The 16,113-nt window shown below is 55.9% G+C and overlaps 1 protein-coding gene across 1 annotated transcript; it reads left to right on the top strand.

Moving 5' to 3' along the window:
* The first annotated feature begins 472 nt into the window (after positions 1-472).
* Positions 473-6,106, top strand: LOC141573542 (uncharacterized). The gene is made up of 2 exons (XM_074341914.1): positions 473-1,211; positions 4,844-6,106. Exons 1-2 carry the CDS (start codon positions 685-687, stop codon positions 5,226-5,228), a joined length of 912 nt encoding a protein of 303 aa, XP_074198015.1. The 5' UTR covers positions 473-684; the 3' UTR covers positions 5,229-6,106.
* The last annotated feature ends 10,007 nt before the right edge of the window (positions 6,107-16,113 follow it).

The raw sequence follows: 16,113 nt of genomic DNA, 5'->3' as shown, positions 1-16,113 counted from the left end.
TTCACCGTCTCAGTCTCACACTCCCCACGTGGGGCCACATCAGGACTCAGTGGCTCCCACGGGCTCAGCCAAGGGGCCCAGAGCCTCTGCTGAGTTCTCAGGGCTGGCTCTTAACTGCTAGCAATGGCCTCATGCTCACCCCCAATCCCGTCTCAGACCAGAAGGGTCAAACTCAGGAGAGCCAGCTTTCCTCCAACCCATGGTGGGGAGCAGGGCCTCCCTAGTCCTCCACGGGGAAGGGGGGCTTGTTCCCAGGAGGTCCTGGTCCCTTTGGGGTCCATCTCTCCTCCGCTTCCATCCACCAGCCCTCCCATCCTCAGGTCAGCCAGAGGCCGGGTCTGATTCTCCTCCCCAAGTTAGCCCTCGGTCTGGGACAGCCTCCCAGCAACCCTGGCGCCGAAGTTAACGTCCGAGGCCCTTCTGTGCCCCTCGCCCATCCTCACCTGGGGCCTCCGCATCGACTGCGCCGGCCGCCTGGCCTGGAGCGCCCCTCCGCATCCGACCGGGGCTTCCTCCTCACCAGTTCTGTCTCCCCATCGCTTCCTCGGGGAGGCCCCCTCCTCCCGTCAGGGTCCTGACCCCTCTGCTCCGTCTGGGCCCGCCACAGTTGTGAGCTCAGCGCCCACGTCCAGCGAGCGCCCGCCTGCGCCGAGCGGAAACACTCATGAATGAAGACGGGGAGGGATGGACGAGGGAGCGAGTCCCGCAAGGCGCGCGTGGGCACGCGCGTGCTCGGGTCGGCCTGCGTGCGAGTGTGGGTGTGCGTGCACACCCCTCCCCCCGCGCGCAGGCGCGCGCACGCGCGCACTCGCCCGTCCCTCCCGCGCGCGCAGGAGCGGCGGCCCCAACCCCGGGCGCGGCCGCGGGCGCGCCTCTGCGGCCACCAGGAGGCGGCAGAGCCCGGACTTCGACCCGCGTGCCCGGAGCGCCTGCCCTCCCCCAGCCCCACCCGCACCCGCGCCCAGAGAGGGCGAGGGTCTCAGGGTGGGCCGGAACCCCCGCAGCTCAGCCCCAGGCCGGGCCCCGAGGGCCCACCAGGCGGACTGCGAGCGCCGGGTCCTCCACGCAGAGGCCCGACGGGACCCGGATTCTCCTGGGTGCACAGCCTCCACAGCTGGCACATCGGCTACTGTTTACGGAGGGCTCCACGGTTTACAAAGGATTTTGCCGTTGACAAAGCTCGGAGCTGTTTCCAAAACACAATTCACAAGGTAATTTGCCGGTTGCAAGGCCCTCCACGGGGTTCCAAGCGCTTTATAGCTCGGAAGGCAGTTTATGGTTTGCCAGGCACTGGCCGACTTGGAACTTTCTAGCCCGTGGATTCCTCTAGCGCAGCCGTGCGCACAGTTGTCTGCAGGTTCGGTTACTGTTTAGGAGACCCTTCAGCTTTTACAAAGGGGGTCCAGGCGTCCAAGTGGGAGAAGCGCGTGTGCGCATCACTTTGCCGTTTACAAAGCACACGCCAGTCCTCGGTCCCTTGAGTTTATATAGCCCATGACCTCAGTGAGGGCCCCCTACCATGCTCATTGCCCCGAGTGGCAGGGCCCCCTCTTCCCTGTCCCTGGGCTGTGAGGTGGCAGTCACTGGCATGGGGCCAGATGTCTCCATTTCCCTCCCGGCAGCAGGGTTGAGCGGGGCCCTATCCCAGACCTGGGATGGAAAGTGTCTCTGGACTGACGGACAGATGGCAGAGGTGCTCGGACTTCCTGTTTCCATTGTAGCCCTGGGAGCCTCATCCTCCAGCATTAAAAATGTAGCTAGCGTTCAGGCCTGGTGGGAGCAGGAGGTGGCCTCCGAGGGAGGATTTGGCGAATTCCCTCCTGGAGACCCGGGAAGGCAGCTTCCCCTGTTAAGTGTCAGCCCAGCCTCTTCTCTCCTCAGAACCCTGCGGTGGCTCCCACCCTCCCAATCCACGCCTCCCCACACCTCCCCCCCACCCTTGCTCCCTGTGCTTCAGCCATACGATGCTCAGACCTGCTTCTGGTCCTTTGCACTAGCTGTCCTCTCTGCCCAGAACGCTCTCCCCCAAGACATCCTCCTGGCTGGATCAGGGTGCCTCTGCTCACCGCCCCCCACCCCCACCCCCGAGAGGCCATCAGGTCTCCCTGACCACCCTGTTGCTCTGTCCCCTTGCTCCTTTGTATTTTCTTCATATTTGTGTTTACACTCTAGTCCACTGACCACCTCCCCTACTATACTGGGAGCTCTTCTAGGGCCGGGATGATCTGTCTTGCTCAGACCCTGTCATGGAGGAGGGTCAGGTAATGATGGGGGAAACAGGGCAGGAGCAGGGCAGGTGCCTTCAGGCCCCAAGACTGAGCCCAGAACCAAGGCAATGGGGCCCAGAGAGCCAGGCCCTGCACCAAGGTTTAGGCTGGGGGTGGGGGTGGGGACTGCTCTTCTATTTATTTGGGGGCACCGGTCCTGGGCTCTGGGACCAAGGCAACCTCCTGGTTGTACCGACTGGGGACTCTGTGCCTCGGGGAAGTGATGAGCCCCAGGAGCACCAAGGCCGGGACCGTGTCGGGTCTGCCCCACCCAGGCTGCCCCTGAGGACCTGCATCACTGTGGACGTCAGCACAGTCCTGGGAGCAGGACTGACGTTTACCCCCCACCCACTCCAGTTTCTAAGCCTATCAGGGTAACTCTGGCCACGGGAAGGGCCGCCACACCAGCTCTACCCCCGGCTGTGTCCTTGACTCTGGGCAAGGCAGCTGTCTTCTCCTCTCCCAGCAGGGACTACACAGCATCTGGTGGAGGCCCTAGCCAATGCAAAATCCCTCCCTGGCCAGACCCCCACCATGGCTGCGGCCTCTCCTGTCACACCTCACCTGACGGGGAGCTCATGCTCAGCCAGACGTGTTTCTTGGAGGGATCCGAGATTTTCCTCGTCCTGGTTCTACTCCCCGAGGCTTGTGACGTGTGAGCCCTGTGTAAACTCCAGCACGCTCTAAATGTGCATTTCTTTGCCTCTTGTGAGAGCCGTTTGAATCCTTTTGGAAACCAGGTGGGAGGGACTATATATACATCCGCCGTGCTATGTTTATCCTGGCTTGTTTATCCTCAGGCCCAGGGCAGTCAGGTTCTCCTGGAGGTCACAGAGGCTCAGCGAGGGTCCAGCCTTGCCTGAGGCCCCCAGGCAGTGAGACAGAGCTGGGTGAGCCCAGTAACCCAGGAGTCCTGTCCCAGCCCCCAGCCCGAGCAGGCCACCTGCCAGGCTGGGTTTAGCTGCATCCACCCCCTCCAGCCTTGCAGAAGCCGTGGGCTGCTCTATTTCTGTCCTGGGCTGGCCTGGCAGTGGGACTTGGGTGGGGACAGGCTTGGGAGGCAGCTGCAGCTGCCATCTCTGGTCGAGGATGCACCAGCCCAAGAAGGTCTTCCTTTCCTGGCTCCTAAACCCTCCATGGTTCCCAACTGCCAGCAGAGCCTTGTCTGGATTATTCCCTGCAGGGCGTGGCACATGGAAGCTGTTACCTGAGCACCTACTGTGTGACAGGCAGCATTCTAGAACTAGAGCTATAGCAGGACCTAGACCCACCTGGCCTGCCCTCTGTGGGCTCAGAGGGCACCAGGCAGAGCATAAGCAAACTCATAAATGCTTCAAGCAGCATTTCCCACTTTTTCCCCATTATCATTCCCTAAGGAGAAACACTGAATTAAATCAAGTTAATTAAATCATTTTAATTAATTAAACTTGATCACAATTAAGTAACTCAATTTAATTCAGTAAATTAATTTCTCTCTAATGAGAGATACAATACTAAGGAATAAGACTTTCTCACGTGGGGCCACAAATAATTGAAACACCTATTTTTTTCAGTCCCCCAAGAGCCAATTTTTGCCCCCTTTGAAAATGTCTGGCTCAGAGGATTATGACCTGTGCTCATTGTAGTGAAAAGAGGGCATCTGAGGTTGGACCCTCACTGGGCACAGGTCACAGGGGATGGCCCACAGCCTCACGTAAGGGAGAGGGGCAGCAGCAGGAGGACTAGGAATCATATGCAAGAGGAGTAGAGAGCATGCCCGGAACAGCCTGTGCAAAGGCCCTGAGGTGGGAGGGCACTTGGTGCTACTTAAAGAACCAGGGGTTGTTGGCAGGTCATGCGGGCCCCTGCAGACCCTGTCCAAAGACTCTAGACTTTATTTTCAGGGCATGAGGGAAGTCTTGTAGGGCTTCAGCAGGGAGAGAGGCGACTGGATTTACCTGGAGAACAACAGTAACAACAGGCCCAGCTTTCTGGAGTGTCCTCATCTCTTTTTGCCTCCAAAGCCCTGCTCCATGCCTCCCCACCCACCTTCTGGGTCAGACAGCTCTGGATTTGAGTCTGTCACCCTGGCAGTGTGACCTTAAAGATGTCATAGCACCTCTCAGACTCAGTTTCCTCTACTGCAGACGGGCGTTACTCATGCTTGCAAGATTGCAGGTGGTTTCCATGAGATGCTGGAGAGTGCAGAGGCTCATCACGGGCCTGGCACACAGTAGGTGCCCAGTTAATGAACCTGTCCCTCTGATTCCTGGGCACCCCTTGGGCCAGGCCCAGAGGGAATCGTGAGCTTCAGGCGCTGTATGCCTCAGCCCCAGTTCATTCTCACAGTCGCCTTTAAACAGAAGCCTCATTCCCCGTGGTCCCTCCAGGACATACGTGTGTGGCTGAGATGGGCTTGTTTTTAAACCTTGGTCTCCAGGTCTGTCCTGGGACTGTGAGATTTCACAGGCTGCTGTCATGGGGGTGGGGGCAGACCTGCCCATCTTGGGGTGCTGGAGCCTCCAGCTGGAGCAAGGCCAGAACCTGGCCAGTGTCTGCCCCTCCATTGGAGCCTTCGTGGTCCCCTCTGTCTACAGGCGAACTTCAGTAAGCCCACTTCTCTCAGGACTCGGCCTTGTTGGTGTGAAATGGATCAGAGAGGCTACCCTCTGGCCTGCCTGCTGTGTGGTTGCAGTGGTTCACCGAGGAGAGCTTAGCGGAGGAGGTCAGAGCCCAGGGCCAGGGTCAACGTGCAGTGGCTCCCTTCCACCTCCTGCTCATTCTGGTCCTACCTCAGGACTTCCTTTCGGAATTCTTGGTTGCAAGCAGCACAAAGCGACTCTGTCCACCCTAAGTAAAGGGAGCATTTCTTGGCTCAATCTCAGGCTTACAGAGTGGAGAAGGCGACTTTCAGGGGCTGAGGGGGCAACAGGGACCTGGGAGTCTGGGCCAGCATTCTCGGGACTCCACTGTGGCCCTTGACCCACATATTACGCTTCAAAGTCCCAGGCAGGAGTGGCCTGCTGACCAAACCAAAGTCTGTCCTTTCAGCTTCTGCAGTGGGAGATAAGACACTGCCTGCCTGGGACCCCACAGAGAGGGATGCCTCCCAAGTTAAGAAGGGGTTGGAGTGCTGGACTGCCACCCCACCCCAATACACATATTCACTACCCACCTTTTTGCTGGCAAACTCTTACTCATCCCTCAAAACCTATTTCCACAGGTATTGGTCACCCCCTTTGCAGGGTTCCCTCTATCCAGCCCCAGTCACCCCAGGTAGCCATGACCATGTCTGGGTCTGCTTCCTGCACCAGGCCTGTCCCTTGAGTCAGGGTTGACCAGCATGTTTTGGACACTCATTCTGTGCCAGGCACCATTCCATGCACTTTGCATGAGTTATTGCATTGAATTTTCACAACCACCCTAGGAAGCTTTTGTTACCTTTCCCATCTTACAGATGGAGAAACCAAGGCACAGAGAAGCTAGGGAATTGTCCAATACGACACAGCTGGGGAGGGGCACAGCTGGGGTCCAAGCCCAGGCAGCCTGGCTCTAAGCGCTGGTGAGTGAGGGGGTGCTCAGGCCCCCAGGGCTGGCTCCATCCAGGTGGGGTCTGTCCACTTTGCTGCTCTTCCCCTCTCAGATGTTTGAAGACAGTGACCTTCCTCTCCTCAAAGCGAGTTAATCCAGTGAGTAGATAAGATGCCAATATCCAAATGAGAAGCCCTATGTCATTCATATCTGAAGTTGTTCACATAAAGAAAGCACAGGCCCCGAACATTGGCACTGCTATTTTTAGAACTGAAAGCACTGGAAAGAGTGGAAGGATCTTGTGCCCTGGGTCCCAGGGACCACGGACAGCCCCTCGCCTCTTTGTAGGATGAGAGCACTGCGTCAGCAGGTGCTCCGGCCTGGCCCGGCCCGGCCCCGGCCCCGCCCCACCCCGCCCCGCCCCACCCCCCCGCCCGGGACTGCCCGGGCCTGCCCTGGCAGCCGCCCGGACCCCCAGCGCTGCCCTCTGCTTTCCCAGCTGTTGGAGCTCCAGGTGCCCCAGGATGAACAGTGGTGAGAACGTGGCCTGTCTTGCCTCCGGGTGGGCATGTCCCAGGATTTCCCTGCACCTAAATCCTTTTCTCAGGGTCTGCTGTCGGGAGACCCTCTGAGAATTAGGGTGGGGAACGCGGGCGCTAACAGAGGTCAGGTTTTCAGTCTCGGTAAGTGACACCTGCACTCATTTCAGGGATCTGCCTGCCCCATTGCCCCCTCCCCAGCAGCTTTCCTGGCTCTGCACAGAGTCGGGGGCCTGCTTCTCCCAGGGATTTTCTGTAACGTTGCCCCTCCCCTGGCCCACCCACCTCAGTCCCTCCACTTAAGCTGTGTGGCCTTGGGCAAGTCGCTGCACTTCTCTGATTCTGTGCTGGGACCTGTTGCCTCCTCAAGGTGAATGCCAGCACGGCTCCCCAGGCATCCAAACGCCAGGTGTCGTGGCACTGCCAGCTCTCTTGGCCTGGGGTCCCAGGGAATGTCTGTGGGCTGTTTTTTCATCCCATCTGGGGCCACGGCATGGGTGGGGGTGGAGAGGTCGACAAGGTGGGGCTCACAGAAGGTGTGGGGGCTTCCTCCTGGGTGGGGAGTACTATGTTAGCACCCTGCCCAGAGCCTGCAGGCCTCCTAACGGGAACCTCACACCTGGCCCCCTGCAGTCGCCCTCAGGCCCAGTGTGCACAGTCCACAGTCAGAGGGCCTGGGAGGTGAGAGCTACACCTCCGGGCCCCCTAGCCAACCTACCGGGGCAGGAGAGCTGGGTCCTTGCCTTAAGGGGCACAGACTCAGAGGGTGGGCTGCACTCCAAAGCTCCCTGGGGTCAGGCCTCTGCCAGGCCTCTCCCTCCCTCTCCCTCCCTCTCCTGTTTCCTGGCCCTGGTGCAGGTTTCTGCTGGGAGAACCTCCTTCGTGGAGCTCCCGCACTTGAGCCCTGGCCTCAGGCTCCGCTTCCACGAGAATCTGACCAGACAGCCCGCTGGCACCAGGCGCTGTGGGTGCATTTCAATCAGGTGAGTTTATTGGTTAGGATCTAGGTTCCGTGGCTCGTTAACAACAACAAAACCAAACTAATGATGGTTTAAGCCAGATAAATGATTTTTCTCTCTGCTGTAATGGTTTAAGGGTCAGTAGTCTGTAGCAAAACAGCAGATTCATGGAGCCAGGCCCAGGTTCCCTCCGCCCTGGCTGTTCAATGCCTTCATCCACGGAGCCAAGACGGTTCTGGCACCTAGCCCTCGTTCTGGGCGGCAGGATGGGCACTTCCCCTGCGAGGACACAGGCATCGTTGCTCATGTCCTGGCATCTTGTTTTGTCACATGGTCACCGTGCTGCAAGGAAGGCTGGGAGATGTAGTCTGTCAGGCAGCCAGGTGCCCAGCTAGACACAGGGCTGTGTGGTGGGGGGTGGGGGGAAAGAAGTTGCAGAATTCCTGCCACAGATAAGATGGACGAGCTATTACTCTAAAGCTGGAACAAAATTCTTCCTTGAGAGACAGTGGTCTCTGTTAAAGAAAATTTGCTTAGGATTTGGTGGGAGGAAAGGGGCTCCCGTGGCGGGGTGCTTGGTGCAGGGGAGGTTAGGATTCGGTGAGCTTTCCTGGACTCAGGGTTCGGGGAGGGGGATGTGGGGCCAGGAGGAGGGTCCTGTGGTGGGAGCCCCTAGCAAAGAAGCCCACCCTTGTCCACATTTCCCTGGAGTGTGACACACCGCAGCCTGGGAGGGGGTGTCTGCCGGGGTCCGTCCAGGCAGGCAGATGGAATAGGTACAGAAGACAAGGCCAGGCTGGGACTGTGAGAGGCACAGGGCCTGGAGCCAGCTGGATTTAAGGGACCATCAGTCCCCTGAGGGTTTCCGGAGGAACTTAGAGCAAGCAGATTTCTCCATGAGGGGTCGGGGTCATCTCACAGGTGTCCTACGAGGCCAGTAAGGTTGCCTGCATTTTCCAGATGTGTTTGCAAAATGGGAATCCGTGAGACATGCACACGAGCAGGTGAGCTGAGGCCAGCTGCCCAGCAACTCCTGTGTTGGTGGCTGCCCGGCAGTTAGTCCATTGCCAGGATGCGCCTTCCTCACTGGGACAAGCCCTGCTGCTGGACGTGGCCTCCGATGCTGGGCTGTCACCCCAGGCACGACCCTGAGATGGACATCCTTGAGCAGGCAGCTCGGCCGTTGGTGCAGGTGTGGATGGCTTCCCAGGCACGGTTCCCAGAAGAGAAGTGGGGCACGTTTGCCTGTAAGGGCTGCGCTTGTCCAGCCGAGTGGCCCCCTGGCTGGGTTGTGCCACATCACCAGCCCACCTGCAGAGCCTGGAGAAACCTTGGCCCCCGGGGGAGGAGGGGCCAGTGTGTCTTCATCTTTCTTTCCCAGATTTTCAAACTGCTGGGTGTTCACTGTAGAAACTTTAGAAAATACTCAGCAATCTAAAAAGAAAACTTACCTGTCACCCCATCTGCCAGAATTATTCATGGCCAACATTTTTTAGAATTTATTTTCACTGAGGCAGAACTGACACATAACATTATGTGAGTTGAAGGTGTACAGCTAGCATTTTGATTTACATCCTTCCAGCCTTTTTTTCTATACATAAATTTTTATTGTGCAAAAATGTACGTGCATAAACCTTTTCTTATGAGAGATTCCTTCATATGCAAAATCAGGCTGCGTGCTGCGCCTCCAGGTGCTCAGCACAGTGCCAGCCGTGATTGGCACCCCCACGTCGGGGCCGTCATCCCGTTCACTCCCGTCGTCATGCGCTTCCACCCAGGGTTTCAGAGTGTACGTCTGACAGGTGATGACTTGAAAGCCAAACAATGACAGGATGGTTGTTTAGTACTTCACACGTAAAAATCATTCCTTAATATAAGCAAATACCCAGTCTGTTTAAAGTTAGAATTGTCTCATAAATGTCAAAATGGACAAAATATGGTTTGAATTGGGATCTGAATAAGGTGTCCAGGTCACACCACGTGATGTGTCTGCCTCGTGTCTTCACCTGAAGGCCCCCCGGTGTTTTCTTCCTTGTAATTTACTTGTCGGGGAAACTGGGTTGCTAGACCCATGGAGTTCCCGGCAGTCTCTGTATTTCCTATAAGTTGGGAGCTGGGTCTAGAGAGCTGATCTGATTCAGGTGGGACTATTTTTTTTTGTGTTAGCAGCAGCTGATTCTCTGTGCTGACTGATTAGTGCTTGCAGACTGGTGATACCCTCATTCTACCCTTCCTGCCTCATTTGTTAGCGGACACGTTTCCTTGCGGGGAGAGTTGCCCTCCTCTGGGCTTGGCTGGTGGTGTGGTTTATAAAGGAAAGGCAGATGTCTGCTTCCTTGTCCCTCGAAGCATGTTCTAGGTTAGGTTTGTCTTCAAATGGTGACCAAGTGGGGATTAAAGAAGCATGGATTCAAAGGTATTTTGTAGTAATTACACACGATTGTGAAGGTCTCTCCCCTGTATGTAACCATTAAAAAATACGATTTATCGTTGGTAGAGGTTGTGAAACAAGTTCTTGGACATTGGTCTCGTTGAGAAGTGTGGTCTTTGTCCCTCTGGGGAACCTGGGACATGGCAGACGTGGAGCTCAGGGCCTGTGGGGCTGGTGCACGACACTGCGGGGCCCTGACTCCTCACAGGCCCAGTGCTGGAGGCCAGGAGCCTGCACACCGTCCAGGTCCCCACTAACCCAGTCCTCTGTCTGGGTGCCAGTCCGTGACCTCCAGCAACACCTCTTGGAGAAGAGAATCCCACCCGGTGGGCCCTGACCACAAAGTCGTTTCCACAGGACAGCGATGGTCTGAGCTGGCCACTGGGTGGTCACAGGGCAGAGGAGCCTCAGCGCCCCTCTGTGCTTGGAACAGACCCGAGCTGCCCCACACCTGCGCCCCTGCCGCTACTGGTGAACGGAGACAGCGCAGCCTCTCCCCCACCTGGCGTTTGCCGTCACTCCCAAGAGGTTTAAAGCACAGCGTTGGCGTTTCCTTTCTTAGCCAACCTGGAAATCTGTCTTGTGCTAATGGGGGAGCTATGACCCTGCAGTCGGCGCCTCAGCTCTGTCTGCCGCACTTACACCCGCCTATGCAGGGCTTTTAAGCAACTTGTCTTTCGGTGTGGTTGTTTTCTTGCTCAACTTTACTGTTTTGGAACTTAGGAAAGGTGCGTGTTTTGTTCCAACTGTGACTTTCTTACTAACATTGTACACGGTACTTTGGTCCTCTCTCCTTTTGTCTATGAGTGATGCTGAAGCTTCTACAGTCCTCTTCCCACAGCATCTGACTTGAATTAACATCCTTTTACTCTCAGACATTAGCTCCAAGGCAGTCGGCAAGCGTATTCTGTTTTTCATGTGGTCTCCCCACCGCCCCTCAAGCAGCCGTGTCTGATGTGGCCATCATCTGGTCTCGACTGTACAAAGGACCGTGAGTTCTGTGTGTCTGGTGCTCCCCATCAGACCCAGGGTGGTGTTTCTCAGGTTGTCTTGGTTGTCTGAGCGTGTGTTCTGGGAGGGCCCTCCGAAGGCGCCCTGATGGTAGTCTTGGAGTTCTTGCCTTTATTGTTTTGGATTGCTCGTGAGCTTCGTACTGGGAAGTCGTCCGGCTCGACGTGCCACCCCGCCCTCTGCTCACGCTGGGAGCCCTCGGTGTTTAGACACGCCTTCTGGGACCCCTGACACGAAGTGCGCACGTCGGTGAGTCTGAGACAGCTTGCCCTCACCTTCTCTTTGCTAAGCTCCCAAAGGCAGCCACAGACTGTGTTGTGGAATACATCTCCGGTGTCTGCCTGACGCTCCCCCTGCTTTAGGGGCTCCTCTTTCTTCCCCGCCTCATTTTCCCCCTTGGCCGTATCTGGACTGAGTTTCCTCACCATCTTGGCCCACTTTCCTGTCTCCAAGATGTGTGAAGGCCCCATGGCGAGTTCTCCCCATTTGAAGTCGAGGGGCCAGCACGGATTTTGTGGGAATTAGGCCTCCTTTAGAACCTAGCGGGCCCTGACCTATGTGCCAGTCACTCCACCCCAACTGCTCCTCAAGGAGCGATTCTGCCTCATCAGTGGGGCCTCTTTCTCGGCTGGATGCTTGACTCTGTTGGGAGCAAAGCTGGGAAGGCCACACCTTTGCTCTGACATTCACCCCGGGGCACCTGGTCCCATGAGGGTCACTGCTGGGTCTCAGGCCCAGAGCCTTTGCCTGTCGGGGAAGGACAGAGCGATGGCATTTGGGGTACGATGCCAGAGACCATGCGCGTCCCCTGAAGACCCCCCAGGTTAGGGCCACCCGACCTGTTTGGGCCGTGGACTCTGAGCCAGAGTGAGCTTTGCTAATTTCATTCACACGTTGGGGTGATGGGGACAGGGGACAGATGCTGTCTGGAGCCGGCCGGAGCCACCAGGTACGTAGCCTTTTACGTATAGCTCCCTTCACTTAATGGAACACTTTTGAGATTTGCACGTGCGTCTGCTGCTTTTTATTGACAAGTAGCCCTCCACCATCCGCGTGCGCCACTCACCGGGGCGGACATCGGGCTACTTCCCAGCTTGGGCTGCGGTGGACAGGGCTGTCACACACGTTTGTGTCAGGCTTTGTGTGGTCGTGTTCTCACCTCTCTTGGGTAAATACCTAAGGGTGGAGTTGCCGGGTTGTGTGGCAGATGTCTGACTCTAGGAGAAACTGCTGAGCTGTGTTCCAGAGTGACCGTGCCATTTTGTGTCCTAATCAGCCGTCTAGCAGCGTGTAACCCGGTTTTTAAGTTAACAACTATGTTATCAATAGTTCCCTGGTTTCTGTGGTTTCGATAATTCAAACCCTCCTCTGTTGTTTAACATCTAGGTCACTCTCATTTCTCCCTAGTTCTAGACATGATTGAGAAGGACGCCTCGCGCATGGATTTTGGTGCACATCTCTGGTTATCCCTAAGGCAAAAATTCCTAAAAGTGGGATTACTGGGTTAAAGGGTGTAAACTTCTCTTCGGCTTTCGACACACATCAGTAGGTACTGCCTTCGTAAACCGTGGCACCAGGTTACGTTAGGACCAGCGGTGTGGGAGTGGGTTCGTCCGTGTCTCACCTGATTTGGAGGAGCCCTTCGTGCAGTGGTGACGTTCGTCTCTTCTGTCTGATGTTGTTAGCACTTTTCACAGGTTGTGTTTTGCCTTTCTGACTCGCTTAGGCCATTTTTTACCCATGGACGTTTTAAACTGTTTCGTTATTCAACATGTCAGCCTAGTCTTTGGTGACTTCTGTCTTTGGTGTTATGCTTGGAAAGTCCTTCCTCATCTGAAGATCATAAAAACAGTCACCTATATTGGTTTTTTTTAAGGACTTCAGTCTTTACATTTAGCGCTGCATGTGTTTATTTCTAACTGTGAAATCTGTGAGACACACTGAAAGAGTCTATGCAGGTCTAACAAGTAATAGTAATAAAAATGCCCACTCCAAAGTGACCGGGGAGCAAGAAGTCGCAGGGCAGAGAGCATGCGGTTTATCTACTTCGTTTATACAGAGGCTACAGCTGAACACAGCTGCACCGTACAGTGTTTAGGGCCATGCCCGGCAGAACCATGAGGCAAGCAAGGACGTGCTGAACACAGCGTCCTGAGTGCAGCTTCTTCTGAGGGGTGGGATGAAATCAGGCGGGACGCCAGGGCTTTAAGGGGACTGGGGTGCTCTGTCCTTCAGACGGCGGTGGGCCCGCGGGGGTCCCGCTGGCACTGTGGTCACATCAGACACGGCACTCTACCCCTCTGTATGTCTGTGTTCCACATACCAGCTAAAGATTTTCAGTAGTGATAAAATAGACGTAACATAGCATGCCCCATCTTAACCATTTGGAGCGTGCAGGTTATTACTGTTAAGTACATCTACGTTGTTGTGCAGCAGGCTCCAGAACTCCGTCCCCATTAGACAACCCCCCACCAGGCAGCCACCATTCCACTTTCTGTCTCTGTGAGTGTGACTACTCTGGGTGCTTCATAGAATAAGTGCATTTTTTGTGACTGGCTTAATTTCACTGACCATAATGTCCTCAGGATCCACCCACGTTGTAGCAGGTGCCAGGATTTGCTTCCTTTTTAAGGCTGAGTAATATTCTGTTTTATGCAGATACCACATTTTGTTGGTCCATTCATCCACTAATGGGCTCCTCTCAGAATTTTAAAGAAATAAAAACATATATCAGCTCTTTGCTTCTGTGTTTGACTCTTAAGGAATGTATTTGGGTGTGAGGTGTGAGGTGTGAGGTGGGGGTAGAGAGCCTGCTGCGGAATTCACTCCACCTCACAAGCTTCAGTGTAAACTTACACCATGTGTAGGGCATGGCGGAGCTGCTAAAATAAAGCATCTGTGTTTTTATTCACCAAATATTAACTGAGTGCCTGTTTCTTACCAGGCACTTTTGCAGGGTCTGGGGGTACAGCTCCGTGAAGATGGGTATCGACCCTGTCCTCGCTCTGCCAGTGACTGGTGGCAAGTGCTGGAAGACAGGGACCAAGCTGGGGTGACAGGATGAGGTGGTCACTTCTGGCTTTGTGGGGAATGTTAAGAGAAGGTGCCCCTCGGTCTGGGCCTTAAAATGTGAATGGAATTGAGAAAGAGATGACAAGAGGATCATTTCACTTGGAGGGAACAGCTTACTCAGAGACCTGGAAGTCGAATGCAGGTATTGTTTCATAGTTTATCAGTTAGAAAGAAGTCAGCTGCAGGGGCCAGACAGCCCCAACTACCTGAATAATCGATCAGTGGCTTGAATAATAAACACACTCAATTATCTCATATAAAGCAAAGTTCAGAGGCAGTTACTTCCACAGCTCAGTGGAGTCCCTGTCTCCTCCCACCCTTCTGTTTTGCCTCCTGCAGTGTGTGAGCTTTTGTTCTTAGGCTTATTGCCTTATAGCTGCAAGAAGGCTGCCTCAGCTCCAGCCTTCACGTCCTAACACTACAGCCTGCAAAGGCTGGAGGCAAGGCGGGTAACCAGTGTGTGAAGTGTCTTTCTCCCACATCTGTCCCTTTGTACCAGAAGGATCATCCTTCTCAGCCTTCTCTGATGTCTCCCTGTTCAGTAAAGTCACGTGACAACCACAGATCAACCACTGCAATGGGGAGTGGGATTCTGGGAGTGGTCTAGACCAATCAGGATTCATCGTCTAGAGCTGAGCCCTTTCTGCGATGCTGGAGATGCTCTAGATCTGTGCTGCCCAGTATGGTGTTTCCACTAGCCACAGGTGGCTATTGAGCCCCTGAACTGTATAAGCTGGTGAGACTGGGGAACTGGATTTTTATTAAATTTAGTTTTAATTAATTTACATTTAAATAGCTACATGTGGCTGAGGGCTATTGTAATGGAAAGCTCAGCTTGAATAAGTCTGGGTTCGGTTATCTGGGGAGAAGGGAGACAGCTGAGAGGGCAACCAGAGGTCTGCCTGGGACAGCAGCTGTAAGCAGGTGAGGGTCCCAGTGTGCGTGAGGGCGGGGATGGGGGAGAGGCATTTCCGGGAACACTTCCGGTTTCTTCCCCAGGAGGGGAGTTGGTGAGACTGTGAGTCGGCAGGTGCGCTGGGCTCACAGCTTGGCTTCTCAGACCTTCGGTCCCACCTCGAGGCTGTGGGAAATGCAGCCTCCTTTCCGGCGTCTCCAAGGACCCTCTGGCTCTGGTTTCCAGCTTTGGCTAAATGTTCTGACCTCCCTTCAGGTCTCTCCAGCTGAGGGCCCTGTCTGGAGCACGGCGGCATTGACATACAGCACAGTTCCAGATGTCCCTTGTCCTCTGCTGATGTTACCCTGCCGTTGCCCCACAGCCGGTTACACTCGCGTCCCAGGGGAACATCACGTGGACCCCCCAGGGAGGAGTGACGCTAGCCCATTTCACAGGTGAGAAAGGCAAGGCTGTTCCCTGGGCTGGACAGGGTTGGGGTGTGGCCTGGTCTGGCTCCCCCAGAGCCCGTGCGTCCTCCTCTGAGGGCTCTGGGGTCAGAGCTGGAAGCAGCCGCAGGCCTGGCCCGTAAGTCAGGGAAAGTCAATGGAAATATCGTTTGGTGTATTTTTAGCTTGCTGGCTGTGAGCTGAGAGGCCAGCGTTGGTCTGTGCCGTCAGGGAGGATGAACGGGCGAGGTGGTGGGCAGAGACGTCCAGCTGGCCAGGCCTTCCGAACGAGTCAGGTGGGGCGATGAGCTCGGAGGGTGGTGACATCGCCAAGACCACGCCGTTTGGGGGGCAGAGCTGGGAACTGAAGGAGCACCTGACGCCAGGGCCCACCTGCCTGGGCTGGGGAAGCACGTGGGCCCTGGAGTGAGGGCTCAGCTCCAATCCTGGCGCCACCTCTGGGTGGCAGTCGGACCTTGAGCCAGTTGCTGCACCACCCTGTGCCTCAGTTTCCTCACCTACAGAATGGTATTGGAGCACAGCCTCATGGAGTGGGCGTGAACCCAGCCACCGCCCAAGGCCAGTACTCAGAGACATGAGCACGTGTGAGGCTGGTTCTGTTCTGAGCACTTTCCACCCCAGCCTGCAGTGAACCTTGCGGTGACCGCGCGCCGGCCCCTGTCCAAGAGGGAGAGGGCACTGAGTGGTGCAGTGCAAGGTCTGGGCCCAGGTGGGCTGCCCCACGTGCTTCTCGCCAGTTCCCTGCAGGTGAGGCTGGTTCCGGGGCCGATCCGGCTCGGCCAGCCCACGGCTCCCCCACCCCCATCCTCTGATCTGTGCCTCTGCTCCTTGGAGACCTCCGTGCCTGCCTGCCACTTCAGGAAGTACAGTACAACAGCGCTTTTATTTCACTCACCACCTTTGGGTTGGTGATTTGGGTTGAGCTCAGCTGTTCTCCACTGGGCTTGCTCACTGTCTGCAAA

The sequence above is a fragment of the Camelus bactrianus genome, chromosome 16, assembly GCF_048773025.1.
Source record: "Camelus bactrianus isolate YW-2024 breed Bactrian camel chromosome 16, ASM4877302v1, whole genome shotgun sequence".
Classification (NCBI taxonomy): domain Eukaryota; kingdom Metazoa; phylum Chordata; class Mammalia; order Artiodactyla; family Camelidae; genus Camelus; species Camelus bactrianus.
This window is presented reverse-complemented; position numbering and strand designations above follow the sequence as displayed.

Coding starts and splice junctions, on each gene's coding strand:
- LOC141573542 (XM_074341914.1), top strand. CDS start 685: ATGGACGAGGGAGCGAGTCCCGCAAGGCGCGCGTGGGCACGCGCGTGC. Junction 1,212..4,843: donor TCCAAAACACAATTCACAAG/GTAATTTGCCGG, acceptor CTCTGTCTACAG/GCGAACTTCAGTAAGCCCAC.